Source organism: Vollenhovia emeryi, unplaced genomic scaffold, assembly GCF_000949405.1.
Source record: "Vollenhovia emeryi isolate VEMERY1.0 unplaced genomic scaffold, V.emery_V1.0 DF939147.1, whole genome shotgun sequence".
NCBI lineage: Eukaryota > Metazoa > Arthropoda > Insecta > Hymenoptera > Formicidae > Vollenhovia > Vollenhovia emeryi.
In genome coordinates, this window is record NW_011967219.1 from 824,323 (window position 1) to 838,727 (window position 14,405).

Below are 14,405 nucleotides of genomic sequence, written 5' to 3' on the forward strand. Positions count from 1 at the left end.
TGTACATATATTCTTAGTAATAAAAAATTTATGACCCAAAGTTTAAAAGTTCAAGGTCTAGTATTCTAAATTTAATATTTTTAAGGCCCGACACAGTTCCAGCTTTCAAGTTTATCAAATTAACAACGCAAAAGTAACGATATTTAAATATTCAAATAGATTTAATTGTTAAATATTAAAAAAATGCAAAATATTCAGTATTTTGTTTTCTCGTACAAATAAATTAGATGTATATTTATATCAAATAAAGTACTTCCTGGTTCAATTACAGAAATAGCATCTCTTATAAATTTTCTATTATTAGTACTTAACATTCATCAAATGTTGCATAAACAAAGTGTAATTTGAAAGTAATTTAAATTAACATTAAAGCATATTAAAATTAGCATTGAAGATCACACATTTGTTGAAATTGGTTTTTAACCAGATTATTGTATCATTCGCTATACAATGCGCAACGTTTTATGACAAATAAGACCTGCTGTCGTAATGACAATGTAATATGTTAAATACAATGTTACTCTTTTTATGCTTCATTTTATGCTTTAGAGAATTCAATTGTATATTAGTGTCACAAAAGTTTCTTTCGTGCACATTAATTAACTCCTCTGTGCATGTAGCCTATCCCTGTCTCGCTTAATTAATAATAATTTTAATAACGTTTAATTAATTGCGTTAACATTAACCGCGGTAAAATTAATTTTACCAATTACCAGCCAAAAATCCTGTAGCGTATAGATAACGACCGTGGAGGTAATCGATTGTCCGACAGCGACTGCCTCTGAAAACAAATGCAATTTTGCGTTCTCTAAAACCAATTCAGTTGCAACGGTAACCTTATAATTAATTCATTGCAATCGCACTTATTGTTAGGCTGACGATATGAGGTTATTATCGGCCTTCACCAAATATTTTCAATATTCCATAAGCGGAAAATTGTCGGACCGACTCTCATATGGTGCGTATCACGGCTCTCCGATTCATTTTAATTGTAACTAGTAGCACAATATATCGGCGCCAATATTGGGAAATAATGTAAATCTAGTATTCCCGATATTGGTCCAGTATTGCAAGATGGTCTGGTATTGTATCAATTTAATACCAATATTCTTATTGCGTTGTCAAATATCGGCCAATGCATTTCTAATATAACTAACATTGGACCAATGTTTTGCCAATGTTTGGCCAATGCACTGTGCTAGTAACCCAGTGAGAAATGATCCGTCGATCGGCGCCGAAACGACATCGACACCGTCGAATTGACGTCGATCGACGAATCATTTCTCACTGGGAAGGTCTCTATGTATTATTGCGATAGAAAATTATACATTTTAATCGCCTTAAAAACTTGGCAAATCCTGCGCCAAGCTTAATAGGTGTAATTCGTTGGGAGAACTAACTCTATACAATTATAACAGCTTGTTCTTTTTCAACCACGAAGTTTGATACGGGATAATTACAGGCCGAGCCGTTTTCATTGCCTGCGTGCGCGACGTTTGTCGTACACGCACGTATACCGCGTATTTAAAACACGCCACTGCAAGAAGCCCGTTAATTGCCGGTAAACGCAGCGAGCAATAGCGCATTATCGAATAATCGCGCTGGACTACGGTCCCGCGCGACCTTGGCATTAGTTAATTCCACCCCATCGATTTCGCTCGCCGACGCGCACGCATCGCCGGTGCCCGCGTGCCCGCGATTTTGCACCCGGTTTTGCCTCGTCGCACGCGAATCGCACTGCTTTCGCGACGATACGGAATTGTATAACGAAATGAGGGGGGGAAAAATGAAAGAGTACTCACGACAATTCGAAAATTCAAGTGCACGCCGGCCGCGCGTCGCTCGCGAAGATTCACAATGGCTGCGCCTTAGGGCGCGTTTCCACGTCACGAGTCGCGTCGTGCTCGATGAACCAATGAGCGTACAGCGTTACATAAGTTCGAAAGTCGGTTACTTTCCCATAAAAGCTGTTCGGTCAAGCTGCCGCTACAAATGCTCCGAAGCTCTTCTTCATTCTTCTTAAGCTAATCTTTATTTTAAAAACGGAAAAGAAGACTTCGCAGTATTTGTAGCAAGTTTGATCGCAGCTAATATGTCTGTTTATTGTAACTGAACTGGCTACACTAAAGGTCTGTTCGCGTCGCACACCCCACATGCTCCTGTTTGCCCCAACGACCAATACCGTCATTATATTTAAGATTTAAGTGACGGCATTGGTCGTTGGGGCAAGCGGGAGCATGTTGGAACATGCGACGCGAACAGACTTGTATTCGAACGTGTCGGTAAAACAGATGACTTTAGGATCCTAGATATTACATTCCTTTCGTATAGTTATATTATTTTTGTGAAAAGCTCGTGAAATATAGTTTGTGTCGATGCTAAAGATAACCAAGGGTAATTTCTTTTTATTTCACCCTCTAATTCCTCTAATTTTTTCTCAATCATCACATCTTTATTCCGAAAAGAATTCTCGTACGTAATATCTCGTTTTTTCTTATTTTTCACGTTTTAAATTCGCGAAGATCACAAAAAGATTCCTTAAACTTCCTCAGAGTTTATAAGTTTTTCTTTGAAAATTATAGAATGAAAAGTTTCGAGTATTTCGAATATATAAGAGGAATTCTAGAAAAGATCTCGGCGTTTCTAAAGTGTTTGAATTTGTATTAAAAAATCTAGGAAACTTTTTTTTTAAAAGTTATTAAATCGTATAGAAATTCTAAAAGATTGTGAGATTTAGAATTCTAAAATCTCCAGGAAAATAGTCGTCAATTTGGTAATTAACATTTAAACACCGTGAAATACAAAACGCTATAAACTCAACTTCTAACCTAGTCCTAACCGAGAATACTGCCGGTTAGACTAACCTTAACACTGTTGTCTCGCGTAGGAATAATTCATTTTCGAGCCGTTGGAAGTTTAGGGACGACTGGATTTGCACGAGGCAAATTGATGAAGCGAACCAGAGCGGCCGCGAGGATTCAGCAGGAGAACAACATCGACAAGGATAAGAATGACGAGGATACGACAGCCAAGACTCAAGCACCGGTTTGTTTACATTTCGTGCAACAGTTGCCACGAATAAGAGCGACAGTGCCAATTTATTTCAACGGAACTTCGAGAATGAAGTAGCACTTTTCTTATCCTTTTCTTGGAAGTTGTGAGCTCATTTGAATGTTTTTTATTTAACAATTTTAATACGAAGAAACTAGAATTCGAACGCTATATCAAGTCATTAATTTAAGTAGCTAAACACGCTGGACTTCTATTACAGGAATATTTCTTACTTTCAAATTGCAACTGCCTTTACATGACGGAAAGAGATGCGCATTTACCTCAGCATTACTGTGCTTTCTATTAGGTGGCGTCAGAGAAACCAAAACTGAATTTCAAGTCCTTGCGAAGTCGAAATACCGAAAATGCGGGCGATACGACGGACCGTCAGGTCGTCGCATCCTCCAAAAGATCCAAGGGTTCTCAGAGAGCGCCCAAAGTGGCGACTCACGTTGAAGGTCTGTAAGATTAAGGCCCGGTCTACAATGAGTCGTTAGTCAGAAGTCGCAACTATATGTTGATCCTTTTCCTTTCTGGGTGGAAGAAAAAGGACCGACATATAGTTCCGACTTCTGACTAACGACTAACAACTCATTGTAGACCGGGCGTAATCAGTCCATTACAAGACTCTTGTCTCTGTAAACATACATCCGTACACTCGTCTATCTGCTGCAATAATATACGTTTATGCAGGAGGAAAGGAAGCGGAGGAGTTGAAACCGAACGCAAAGCCCGGTAAAGGAAAAGTGAGAGCAGTCGTAGATTTGGAGATGATGAAGGCGGAACTGAGCCAGTTAGAGGATCCCCCCGTGACGCCCTGGGAGAAGGAATTGTCTTCCGGCCGATTGCAGTACGAGTTCTTCGACGCTCCCTGCAAGGAGCTGGCACAGCGGCTGTTAGGTTGACAAGGAATTCAACTTCTCTTATATATAACAATACTTGTTACATTAAACATTTTTTTTCTCTCTCGAAAAGTAATGTGACAGTTCCACAAACGTTCCATAAGCTTCTTTTCTATCCAAGGGGTAAACCGCTGGCCAAAATCATGTACACCAATGCCCACTAATGTCCAGTGGGCGTTACTTTATCCTTTTATCTCATTTTATCTTTATAATTCGCCAGCAAGGCCTAATACCCCAAAAAATGCCTAGTAACGCCACAAATCTGTACACCACAATGCTCTCAGCGATTTACCCCTCGTTGGCATCGGTCCATTTTTGTACAAGCTAGTTTTATTCTCCTGCAGGGAAAGTACTTGTAAGGTATCTCGAGAACGGGACTGTCCTCAAGGGTAGGATCGTAGAGACCGAGGCGTATTTAGGTGGGGTCGACAGGGCGTCGCAATCCTACCAGAACAGAGTTACGCCTCGCAACCTGCCGATGTACATGCCACCGGGGACTGTGTACGTTTACATGACGTACGGCATGTACCACTGCTTCAATATCTCTAGCCAAGGTGAGTACATAAACATCGACTTCTCTTTTACATCTAGCGAATTCGGTTGCTTGCACTAGTGCGCACCAAAGCTTTACAGCCAATTCTTATAGGAATCGTCCTAAATATCTCTCGAAATATCTCTTAGCCGGTAAAATGATCTGTATAGCATCCATACGGATCGTTTTCTGGCTAAATACTCTTCGAACGTGTATTTAAGACAAAGTTAAACATAAGAATATTGACTATAAACAAGCCTTAGTGTGCACCCAATGCTCACTAGTGCGAGCAATCGAATTCGCTATTAGATGCACGAGATATTAAGAGATGTCTTCTTTCCACCGTGAAATGAAGACCATAAAAATAATATAAAAACGAAAGCTGTCCCCCTAACTTGTTCATAGCAAAAACAATGCAAGAAGAGAATAAATCTGTAGAGGGAGAATGTTACGTTTTCGCAATTTTAAATTGCATTTTTATTTGCCGAGAGAAACTATTAATGCGTTATATTAGAATTACAATTTAGTAGTGCACTATGTATTTAGTATTACAATACTAAATAACGTTTAGAGGAGAATGCGCATGTATTGATCAAAGCGGTGGAACCGCTGGTGGGCCTCGAGTACATGGAATTGCTAAGAAATATGCGGCGTAAGGATAACGGAAGAGAAAAACAAATCGCGGGACGTGCGACGCGCCTAAAGCAATACGAGCTTTGCAATAGTCCGTTGAAGATTTGCGACGCGTTTGCGATCGACCAGGACGCATTCGACCGGAAGCTCGCTTATGCGTGTAATAATCTGTGGCTCGAGAGTCAACCCTTTGTAAGGTCCCTTACCATAGTAGCCGTACCGTCCGAAATCTCTAAGTCGAACGACAATCGCGCCGTAAGGACGCGATATTATGTACTGGGAAGCGCCAGCGTAGACGAGAAAAATTCTGAATGCGAGAAACACGCTTACGTCGCGATAAGTTAGACTTTGTAAATATTAAATGCGAAAGTACAAAACGTGTTGCGCCAATCTGTACTCACGTGGCAAATCTCGAATTTTTGCTCAAAAATACATGTACACCTTTCTCCTTGAAAAGTTGTTTTCAATTATTAGAGATTTTTGTTTTAAATAGTTAAATTATAATTTTAGTTCTCCTTGTATCATTTTACACTGCATCGCGAGTCTAAAATTATACATTTTTTAAGCGGATTTCGAATTGTAGAAGCTTAAGGTCGAAGGTAATCCTTGTCGTAGTCGAATCTGAGGGAAACCTTTTCACTGAATCCTTTAACCGTTGATGCCTCTACACGAAAAGAAGCGTATTTTATAATGCCACATTTCATGGAACTACCACATATCTCTGGATTAGCAATTTAGAAGAGTAGTTCTTTAAGTCTGTACCTTCGAAAGATCTCCACTTCATTGTTGGTAAGGTCTTAGGTGACGGAGCTGCGGTGCTGCTGCGAGCCGTCGATCCCCTAGAGGGTGTGGAGTGCATGGCTGATCAGCGTAACAGCCAAAAACGAGGAAAGACGAATACCTCGAAGACGAAGAAACCTGATCTAAAATTGCACGAGCTGTGCAACGGCCCGTCGAAGCTCTGCATGGCGTATCAGCTCGATAGACAGCACAACAAGTATTCTGTTTGTACCTGGAAGGGTATGTGGATCGAAGACGATGGTGCGTTGGAGGATTTCAAGATCGTTAAGTGTCCCAGGATCGGAATCGACAGCTGCGGTCCGGAATGGGCGGGCAAACCTTTGCGCTATTATGTTTATGGCAACAAGTCCGTCAGCAAGAAAAACAAGAAGGAGGAGATGGAATTAACTGCTGAAGCCTGATCGTTCCATCAAGTTTAATTTGCGTGCCTCGACATAAAAAAAAGTCCAATATTCTTACATCGAGCGCATTTTTAAGAACATTTTTCATAAATCTGAATCTGAAGCAAAAAATCAGTTATTCGAATGAGATACCGAATTATTATTGGAGAACCACGAAGCTCAAACTTCTTCGTTTCTTTTTCGAGAAACAATTTATATTGTTTTATTTTTTTTCGATAAAATGTTTTACTTGGGGTCTCTCAATTTAATATTCTGTAAAAAAACCTGATAATTTAAACTCATGCCTATTATTTATTTATACAAAAGCATAAAAAAGCTGACAAAAATTTATAATTATTATTAATACAGTCACTTAATTTGTGAAGTAACAATTCTACGAAGATTTAAAATAAATTTGATGATTTATGAAATTGTCGTCAATAAATTGTGTACTATAAGGCATCCGTATTGATTAAGATCTCAATATTATATTCAAATTGTATATATTTCTTTCTGGCATGTAAATAAATTATTCGATCTTTTTGGCAATGAATCGATTAAAGTAATCGAATTTATTACAATGATTGGGTCTGTATTGTAAGAATTAAGCTTGCTCTATTAATAGGAAATTGACCTATATATGTATATATACATATACATAAATACGATTTAAATTATAGCCATATATATGCATATAGGATCTAAATTGTAATACTAATAATTGGAATAATCCTAATAACTTCATGATTATGCGATCTAAAAGTCTGAAGCTCAAGTTCAATATATTGTATATCTTTCCAATGTGCTTTTGTCCTAAGCTGATTATAGCTATACAAAAAAATTCGTAAAACTTTGGAAAATATCAAGTCTCAAAGACTTAATGCTGAGATTTGATAATTAATGTATGACCGAGAGCTATGGTTATCGAGTATATGTATATATATGTATAATATGGAGCGCAATTAATCTCTTCTTTAAAAAAGGAAGAAAAGATAAGCGTGCTCTATCACATTTTCAGCGGGAAAATCTCATTACATCCATTCCTTCATTACGCGTTCGTAATCCTCTTCCTCAATGAATGGCTTGTCTATCGATCTGCAAATAATCGTCACATTCAATCATTAGAGTTTTAAATTATAAAATGTTATATAACGTTCATGTTTGACATTCTAAAAAAATATTCATTTCAATTTTATTTAGAATTTTGCAATTAAAATTCTCTTTAACCGTTTAACTACCAGACTTACTCTATCATAAGCTCTCCGCAGTAAAGGCATTCCGAGGCGACCAGGTCGTCAATATCAGCCTTGATCTGGTCCCTCGTGGACAACGACACGGAGATCGTCGAGGTGGTGTCTTCGGGCCTATTCGAGATAGCCGTGAGCTGTCGCTGAAGATCTGCCAGTTTCGTCCTCTGGTCCATAGACAGCATCGGCGTTAACGCCGCTACTAAACAATCGCTATGAAATTTATGACCGCAGGGAAATACATAGAAGGGTCTCAGCAACAGTTGCACCTCGCACGTATTACACGTGTCCCGTGCATGCACGAATGTGCATCTGAAAAAGAAACGTTGTTTTGTAATTAAATTAAGAATAGAAATGTGGACGGTGGCTGATATAATCATATTGTAATAAAGCATTTTTCATATACAGAATTTTTGATAGACTGAACATATCCGAGTTCTGTTTATTTTACTTTTTAGATTAAATTTAAGTGAGAAACAAATTGTTACTTTAATTATTGTAGCGCAATTTCTATTTATTAAATACTGATTCATTATCCGAGAACGATCAATCTTTACTTATTGATCTTCCAAAGTATTTCAAAGTATTGATTTTCTTATTCAGGTACTTCAATGTACAGCTGATGTAAATAGCTGATCTACATAGTACAAGTTACGTAGACGCAACGTTAACGAATGCAATTAAAATACTAGGACAACGCTTTATCAATACCTGGTTCTGAAGGCTTGAATGTCGTTTCGTATTAACTCTGCTGCTTTCGTGGCTTCATGCATTTCTTCCTTAAGATCTTGTATATGCTGGTTATACTCCTGTTATATTTAAAAGAGAAAAGGAAATTTGACGAAAGTCCTGTTGCTTATAAATATTTATCTTTGTATTGAATTTCATTAGCCCTTTAATAGACGCGATATAAAAGCATCATTAAAATACAAAATATAAAAATCAGATGTTTAAAACCGAGAAAAAAATTTAGTTTAAAATCTAATAAAAAAACAGATGTAGTCTGTACCTGCAGGGAATTGCAAATAGCTTCCTTGAAATGATCGATCGTGACGAAATCGGAGAAAAAGGGCAGAATGTCTTCTATCCTAACTAAATCGCAGTGTTGTAAAAACTCCATTGCTTGCTGTATGTCGTCTTTTTCTCGCACCACGTGCTCCGCTGCACATATGCGACGGTAAAAATATTAAAAAATAATTTTAATAACAAGTTACACAATTATAAGTTCAAATTGTCATCAGTTTATCGAAAATACATTGGCATTTTTAATCGAATTAAGATGATTGTTGATTAAAAACTCGTTCTAAATTACCTATCTTCAACCACAGTTTCTTCCTCAACTCGTCGTCATGATCCGACGGCATAGCGGCGATCTGCTTAGCGAGATCAACGCTGATCGTGAGCGCGAGATCCACGGCGGTGGTCCAGAGACCGAGTAAAGCCGACAATTGCACACAGGCTTCCGTCAAGCCCACTTCCTGACACAATCGCAACGCATAATGTACGTCGTAGTGCACCATACTGATATCTTGACCTAGAAATAACAGCAATAGATTATTCTGTTTCAGATAGTAAAGTTACAACAGACTAATTTATAAGTGAAGTAAATTATCCATTAAAAAAGGCATGAAATGTTTACCTTGAGAGCTTATGTATCGCATCACTTCGTCCTGCTTGTAACGCGCATACAAGGACAGAAGGAAATTGTGAATTGCTTGTTCCTGCGAGCCTTGTTTGTACACACAAAACTCCAAATATTTAATAATTTCTTTCGCCTGTGAAAAATGAGAAATTATCAACAAAGCTTTAACGTAAATTTCAATTAATAACCAACTGTTATTGATATGTGTGTACGTGTCACAGTTTAGTAATTATTATGTCGATAATTGTAAAATAAGAGTAGTAATGCGCTTCCTTTTTCCTTACATGTTTCTCGTCACTGTTGCACGAGACCAAAGCTGGCAGAAGCTTCGCCGGCTTCAGCGATGACCCTTGCGAAATCAAGACGGCCACCGTAGGCCTTGGCAACTCCTGCAACAGGATTCCAGCGAACTGATAGAAGAGGTCCTTATTGTTCTGACTCTTGAGTACTCCGAGTGCCTCCAAGTAGTTATTCTTGTACAGATGCTGACGAATCACCTCCTCGTAGTTGCAGTGCATTATTGTCAGACGTATCAGATTATCTTTGTCACCGTGACTAGCCATTAAATCGTATATCGTGCTGCGGTTTCTCCTAATACATTCCTGCATACAAAGTTCCAGTTAGCGCCTCTCAAGTTGATTTTAAATTTGTGATAAATCGATTTAATTCGATGATTGAAAAAGGAACACAAAATTACAATATTCAAATTCACAGGATGATTCTTAATTATGATTCTAAAATATCAATACTTGAACTGATAAATTTAAAATTGTAAAAAGATGTCAAAAACAAGAAAAAGTATGTGAAATATCAGAAAAAAATTTTAAAACTTTTATCATGTTTATAATTAATTATATAATTAAAGAAAATTTTAGAGATACCCATCACCCGATTTGCACTTGTACAACTTTCTTTTTTAACTCCATTCATTCATGAAATATAATTGAGAAGCATCCTGTATACTCTCTTCTTTCGACTCGTATATTCTCTCCAAGTACCTCGACTTTGGGAATGGTGAGAAAACTGTCAAACTGCTTCTGCAATTCTGTATACTGCGAATCGTGAAGGTAGGACGTGTTACTGCTACGCAAAGCTCCCATTTGATTCATAAACAGTTCCGTTACCCAAATAACAATCATTGTTATCTGCGTCTTGTCTTGCGTCTTCAAACCGTCGAGTTTCTTAAGACAAGTAATCAGATTAAGATAAATAATTGTGATTTTGGAATTAAACAATATTAAAGAGTTTCCAGAATTTTAAACGCTTATACAAAAATGTAAAAATAGAAAATTGGCTTGAAATTGTACACTAGATAAATTAAATTTCAATGTATACATATAACAAACATAATACATTTTTTTCCATTAGACTACCTACTTTTGTAGTCGTTGTAATTAATGTAAATATTCGTTAATTAATTTTTATTTCGGAACAAGACAACTGCTAGATAATAAAATCGTTTTCTTATACTTATTGTTTACCTTGCGCAGAAACGTTTTCAAAGCTTCGATCTGCCACTCCTGCAGAAACTTCAACGAAACCTCCTCGAAAGACGAGTGAGTATCAGCATATATTAGCGCGCTTTTCTCATATCTGCAAAGTGACATTCAAAATATTACAACGAAAGTGAAGCCAAGTAAAAGCAGATGAAACTTTATACACACGCCAACGTACAAACTTACTCTTTATTCTTGAAGAGCATTTCTGCCTGTTTCACGAGCACTTGATCGTTATGCGCCGGATTGTCTTTGCAATACTGCTTAGCCAACTCAAACTCACCCTTATCGACGTATACCTGAGCAAAAGATCAGTTGTTATTATCACAACAAAATTATTACATCCTTAGTCTCTTTACCTGCCAAACATTCCTGTCTTCCTTCGTTACTTTGTACTTGAAGACAGCTCGCTCGCTGTAAGCCCAAATCGACCTCGTTGCCGGATCCTTGGTGATGCCAATTAATTTGCCGACTGCCTAAATATCATTAAATCACACTTGATTTGTTTATATATGTACAGATGCGACAAGATTTGAGTATTACACGAATTCTATAAAATCAAGCTCTATCAAATTAATTATAACGCATTCTCTTTCAATTCCCTAACTCTCAGTATTTATAACTAATCAGCGTAATAATGATAAAGAGCTGCTGGGATGCGCACGTACGTCATTGTAAATATCTTCGAATATCAATTCCTGATTTAAGAGCGATATGCCCTTCACGTGATCCGGGTACAACAGCAACGCGTGGAACTCCGTCAGCACGAAGGACAATGGCACCGAGGTGGTTTGCGGGACGTTACTGCCCATAAGACTCGTTTCCGGACACGTCAACATTCGTTGATTCACCAGAACGTTGTTCGCGTCCGGTTTCGCGTCCACCTAAAACCGATCATCATGCACTCTTCATTAATTCTCAACGCGAGCCATACGAACCCCAGGAGAGGTCGTCCAACATTTCCAAGTGCTTATACGTAAAAAGAACAAGATTTAGGAAATCGCAAAGTTTGTGAGTGAGCTATCCAAGCTTCCCTATTTCCATAAAATGGGGAAGCAATGAGCCATAGAGATAAATCGAGTATAGAAGAGAAATGCACGTTTAGATTTACACGGCATTAACATTTAGATCTTTAAAAATAACATAGAAATATAGTATTTAACATATATATAATTATACCTGAGCATGCAGGATGCCAGCTTCCGTCAGCCATCCAAACGACTTTGGCAGGACGCCTAGGGATGGATAGTAAAATTGCATCTTCGAATATGGCAAGGAATTTATTACTTCGTTAAAGGTCTCTGTAAAGTAACGTATTTATTTATTCAAACGTGCTTTTCACACCAACGTTTCTTACATTTCCTCAGATTGAGCAATTCTTCTCTTTCATTTTTATTTCTCTTTGCATGCTTCTGCTGCAAATATTTCGAAATGGATGAGCGAAGCAAATCGATAACTTTATATTTAAATTTGCTCTTATATCTAATTACAACCAAGTTATATATGTATATTGGTCGTTACAGAATTACTGCGAGTTGTTTGAGGATTTGAATGTTTAAGGGATATTGAAAGTGCAAAATAAAGAACGTTTTTTAATATTTCTTTCTTACCTTGCGCGTTTAGATATCTATAGAATACTTGTTGCAAGAGAGGCTTCTCCTCGGGATTGCCAATGGCACCGATATACTGATAAATTCGCATGAGAGTGGTCACGATAATCACGTATTTATCCGAGTTGGGAATTTTGTGGAATTCTATTCCGGTGATCGGAGGCTTGCTGTTCTTTCCAATGTCAAACACCTAAAATCACATTTACAATATCAACGGTGATTCGTATTATTTCAGATAGAATGCACAGATGATATCTAAATAATGATTCAAGATACAAATAATTAGAAGATATTAATATTATCCTTCTTTCATTTCGACCATGCATTACTGTTATAAATTTCCAACCAGCTTTAATCTTTCATGAAAATACCAAAATAGCTTTCAACGTTCGTAGCTCTCTTTCACAGCCAAACAAAGCTTGATAACGTTACTAGAAAATATTTTCTAATTATTTATTTAAAGTGAAATGTTAATGAAATCTGAATCTATCGCGTACTTATAATAGACATACTATATAAATATAAAAAAGAACAAATGAACTTACCAATCCTCCTGCCTCTTTCGAACCATAAAGAGGCAAGTAATTCGGAAGCTTTGTTAAAAATGAATAGCGCAATGGTGAAAGGGTATTATACACAGATAAATGAAATGATGGCCCTATTAGCGTGTAAGCAATCAATACCTGACGCCAATATTGCTCCAAACTCGTGTTAAAAATCTTGTCAGTCTCCAAGCCGATCTCCGTTTCGAAAATCAGGCCCTTGGCGGTGCCCAGCAGAATGGGACCGGAGCTCGTTTCCGAGGCATTGGAGAAGTTCCAACCTACCGCGGTGATCTCGTGGCCTTTGAACTTGCCAGCCTGCTTCAGCTTCGTCGTCTTCCTGTGCAAGTAGAACAACTCCGGCGGCGGATTATCTCCGTGCTTCGGCACCAAAGTTATCAGCAGGTGATGGCCCAACGGATCCAGAAACAAGCCGGACATCTTCATACTCAACGCATACTTGGATATGTCGATTTCTGGAAGCGAAAGCGCGATGCTCTATTGGCGAAGAATTAATTTTCACACAAGTACATGTAATTTAACGTACACTTGATACAATAAAACGAGCCAAATAATATTTCTGAGAAAACCTTTACTATTTATGTATTGTTAGTAAAAAGATGCAAGCGACTGCCTGACCCACCTTCAGTTTTGTCGGGTTGCTTCATGTCGATGCGTAGCAAAATGTTGTTAGCCATGGCGATCACAATTGTGTTACTGCTGACCGCCAAGTGAAGAATTTTGTCCGACGGCAGAAAGTTGACCTTCTGCTTGGTGAATATCGGCCCATCATCCTGCAGCTTCATTTGTATGAAACCAGCTGTGCTCTGTAAAACAATGCTGCGATTGCAATGACTGCCTTTAACTATTTCCATTAATTGGTGTCTGGCAACGGACGTACAATATCGGGACGAATTGGTGGCGCCAGTACTTGCTTGGAGCGCTGAGAAGCTTGCTCGTACTGGTCGAACATCGACGTCATCTTGATCGTTGAGTAAATCTGCAACTACTTAAATAAGTTTGCAACATATTAAAACCACACTATTAAAAAATGTAGCAGCAGAGTATCATTAAATGTTTACATCTAATACGACGCGTACTAAGATCCAAATTTGCAGAAAAATCGTATAAAGCTTAAAGAACTCAAATTAATAATAAAGTGAATAGCGTAGAGTTTCCGATGCAAGTAAGTGAGATTGTATCACTCACCGGTTTTACCTCGAGGCAAGTAACGTAGGAGGGAGACTAGTAAGCCTAAAAATTCTTGCGTCTTTTAAATAAGCTCACTCGACCGTTTTGCGCCATCGTAGGTCTCCAAAAAGTACAGATGGATTTGATGCACGTGGCATCAGGGGTCGGACGCCAAATTCTTTACGGCAAACAATATCAGCTGATCGCTAGTGACGCATAATGGGGGTACACTCGGCGGCATAACTTTCGAACTGTCGAAACGTTTATTTCGATGAGTTTTGGAACGCAACGGTACAACACAGGTGCGTTCGGGTTGGCTGTTTCTAGGGGTCTGTTCTTTATTGCTGCACTCCTGAACTAGTGTACACTATAGACTAC

General features: G+C 38.1%; 2 protein-coding genes across 8 annotated transcripts; one reads left to right on the top strand and one right to left on the bottom strand.

Moving 5' to 3' along the window:
* The first annotated feature begins 2,295 nt into the window (after positions 1-2,295).
* Positions 2,296-6,880, top strand: LOC105566022 (DNA-3-methyladenine glycosylase-like). Of its 3 annotated transcripts, none has more exons than XM_012019702.1 (6): positions 2,296-2,394; positions 2,888-3,045; positions 3,359-3,509; positions 3,745-3,951; positions 4,298-4,507; positions 5,057-5,579. In XM_012019702.1, exons 1-6 carry the CDS (start codon positions 2,376-2,378, stop codon positions 5,461-5,463), a joined length of 1,152 nt encoding a protein of 383 aa, XP_011875092.1. In that variant the 5' UTR covers positions 2,296-2,375; the 3' UTR covers positions 5,464-5,579. The 3 variants fall into 3 exon arrangements, with proteins under 3 accessions (XP_011875092.1, XP_011875093.1, XP_011875094.1); XM_012019703.1 differs by lacking the exon at positions 5,057-5,579 and adding an exon at positions 5,920-6,880 and having other exon boundaries at positions 2,304-2,394; XM_012019704.1 differs by lacking the exon at positions 2,296-2,394 and adding an exon at positions 2,602-2,773.
* LOC105566021 (vacuolar protein sorting-associated protein 18 homolog) lies at positions 6,526-14,301 on the bottom strand. Of its 5 annotated transcripts, none has more exons than XM_012019700.1 (19): positions 14,055-14,301; positions 13,738-13,845; positions 13,480-13,663; positions 12,978-13,312; positions 12,840-12,887; positions 12,295-12,484; positions 11,864-11,985; positions 11,353-11,568; positions 11,044-11,160; positions 10,871-10,983; positions 10,670-10,781; positions 10,187-10,369; positions 9,473-9,790; positions 9,186-9,321; positions 8,859-9,080; positions 8,556-8,707; positions 8,258-8,355; positions 7,547-7,858; positions 6,526-7,394 (listed from the first exon to the last, which is right to left on the bottom strand). In XM_012019700.1, the coding sequence occupies exons 2-19, from the start codon at positions 13,816-13,818 to the stop codon at positions 7,331-7,333; spliced, it is 3,003 nt and encodes a 1,000-aa protein (XP_011875090.1). In that variant the 5' UTR covers positions 13,819-13,845; positions 14,055-14,301; the 3' UTR covers positions 6,526-7,330. The 5 variants fall into 5 exon arrangements, with proteins under 5 accessions (XP_011875090.1, XP_011875089.1, XP_011875087.1 ...); XM_012019699.1 differs by having other exon boundaries at positions 13,738-13,836; positions 14,046-14,301; XM_012019697.1 differs by having other exon boundaries at positions 13,738-13,842; positions 14,046-14,301.
* Between the last annotated feature and the right edge of the window lie 104 nt (positions 14,302-14,405).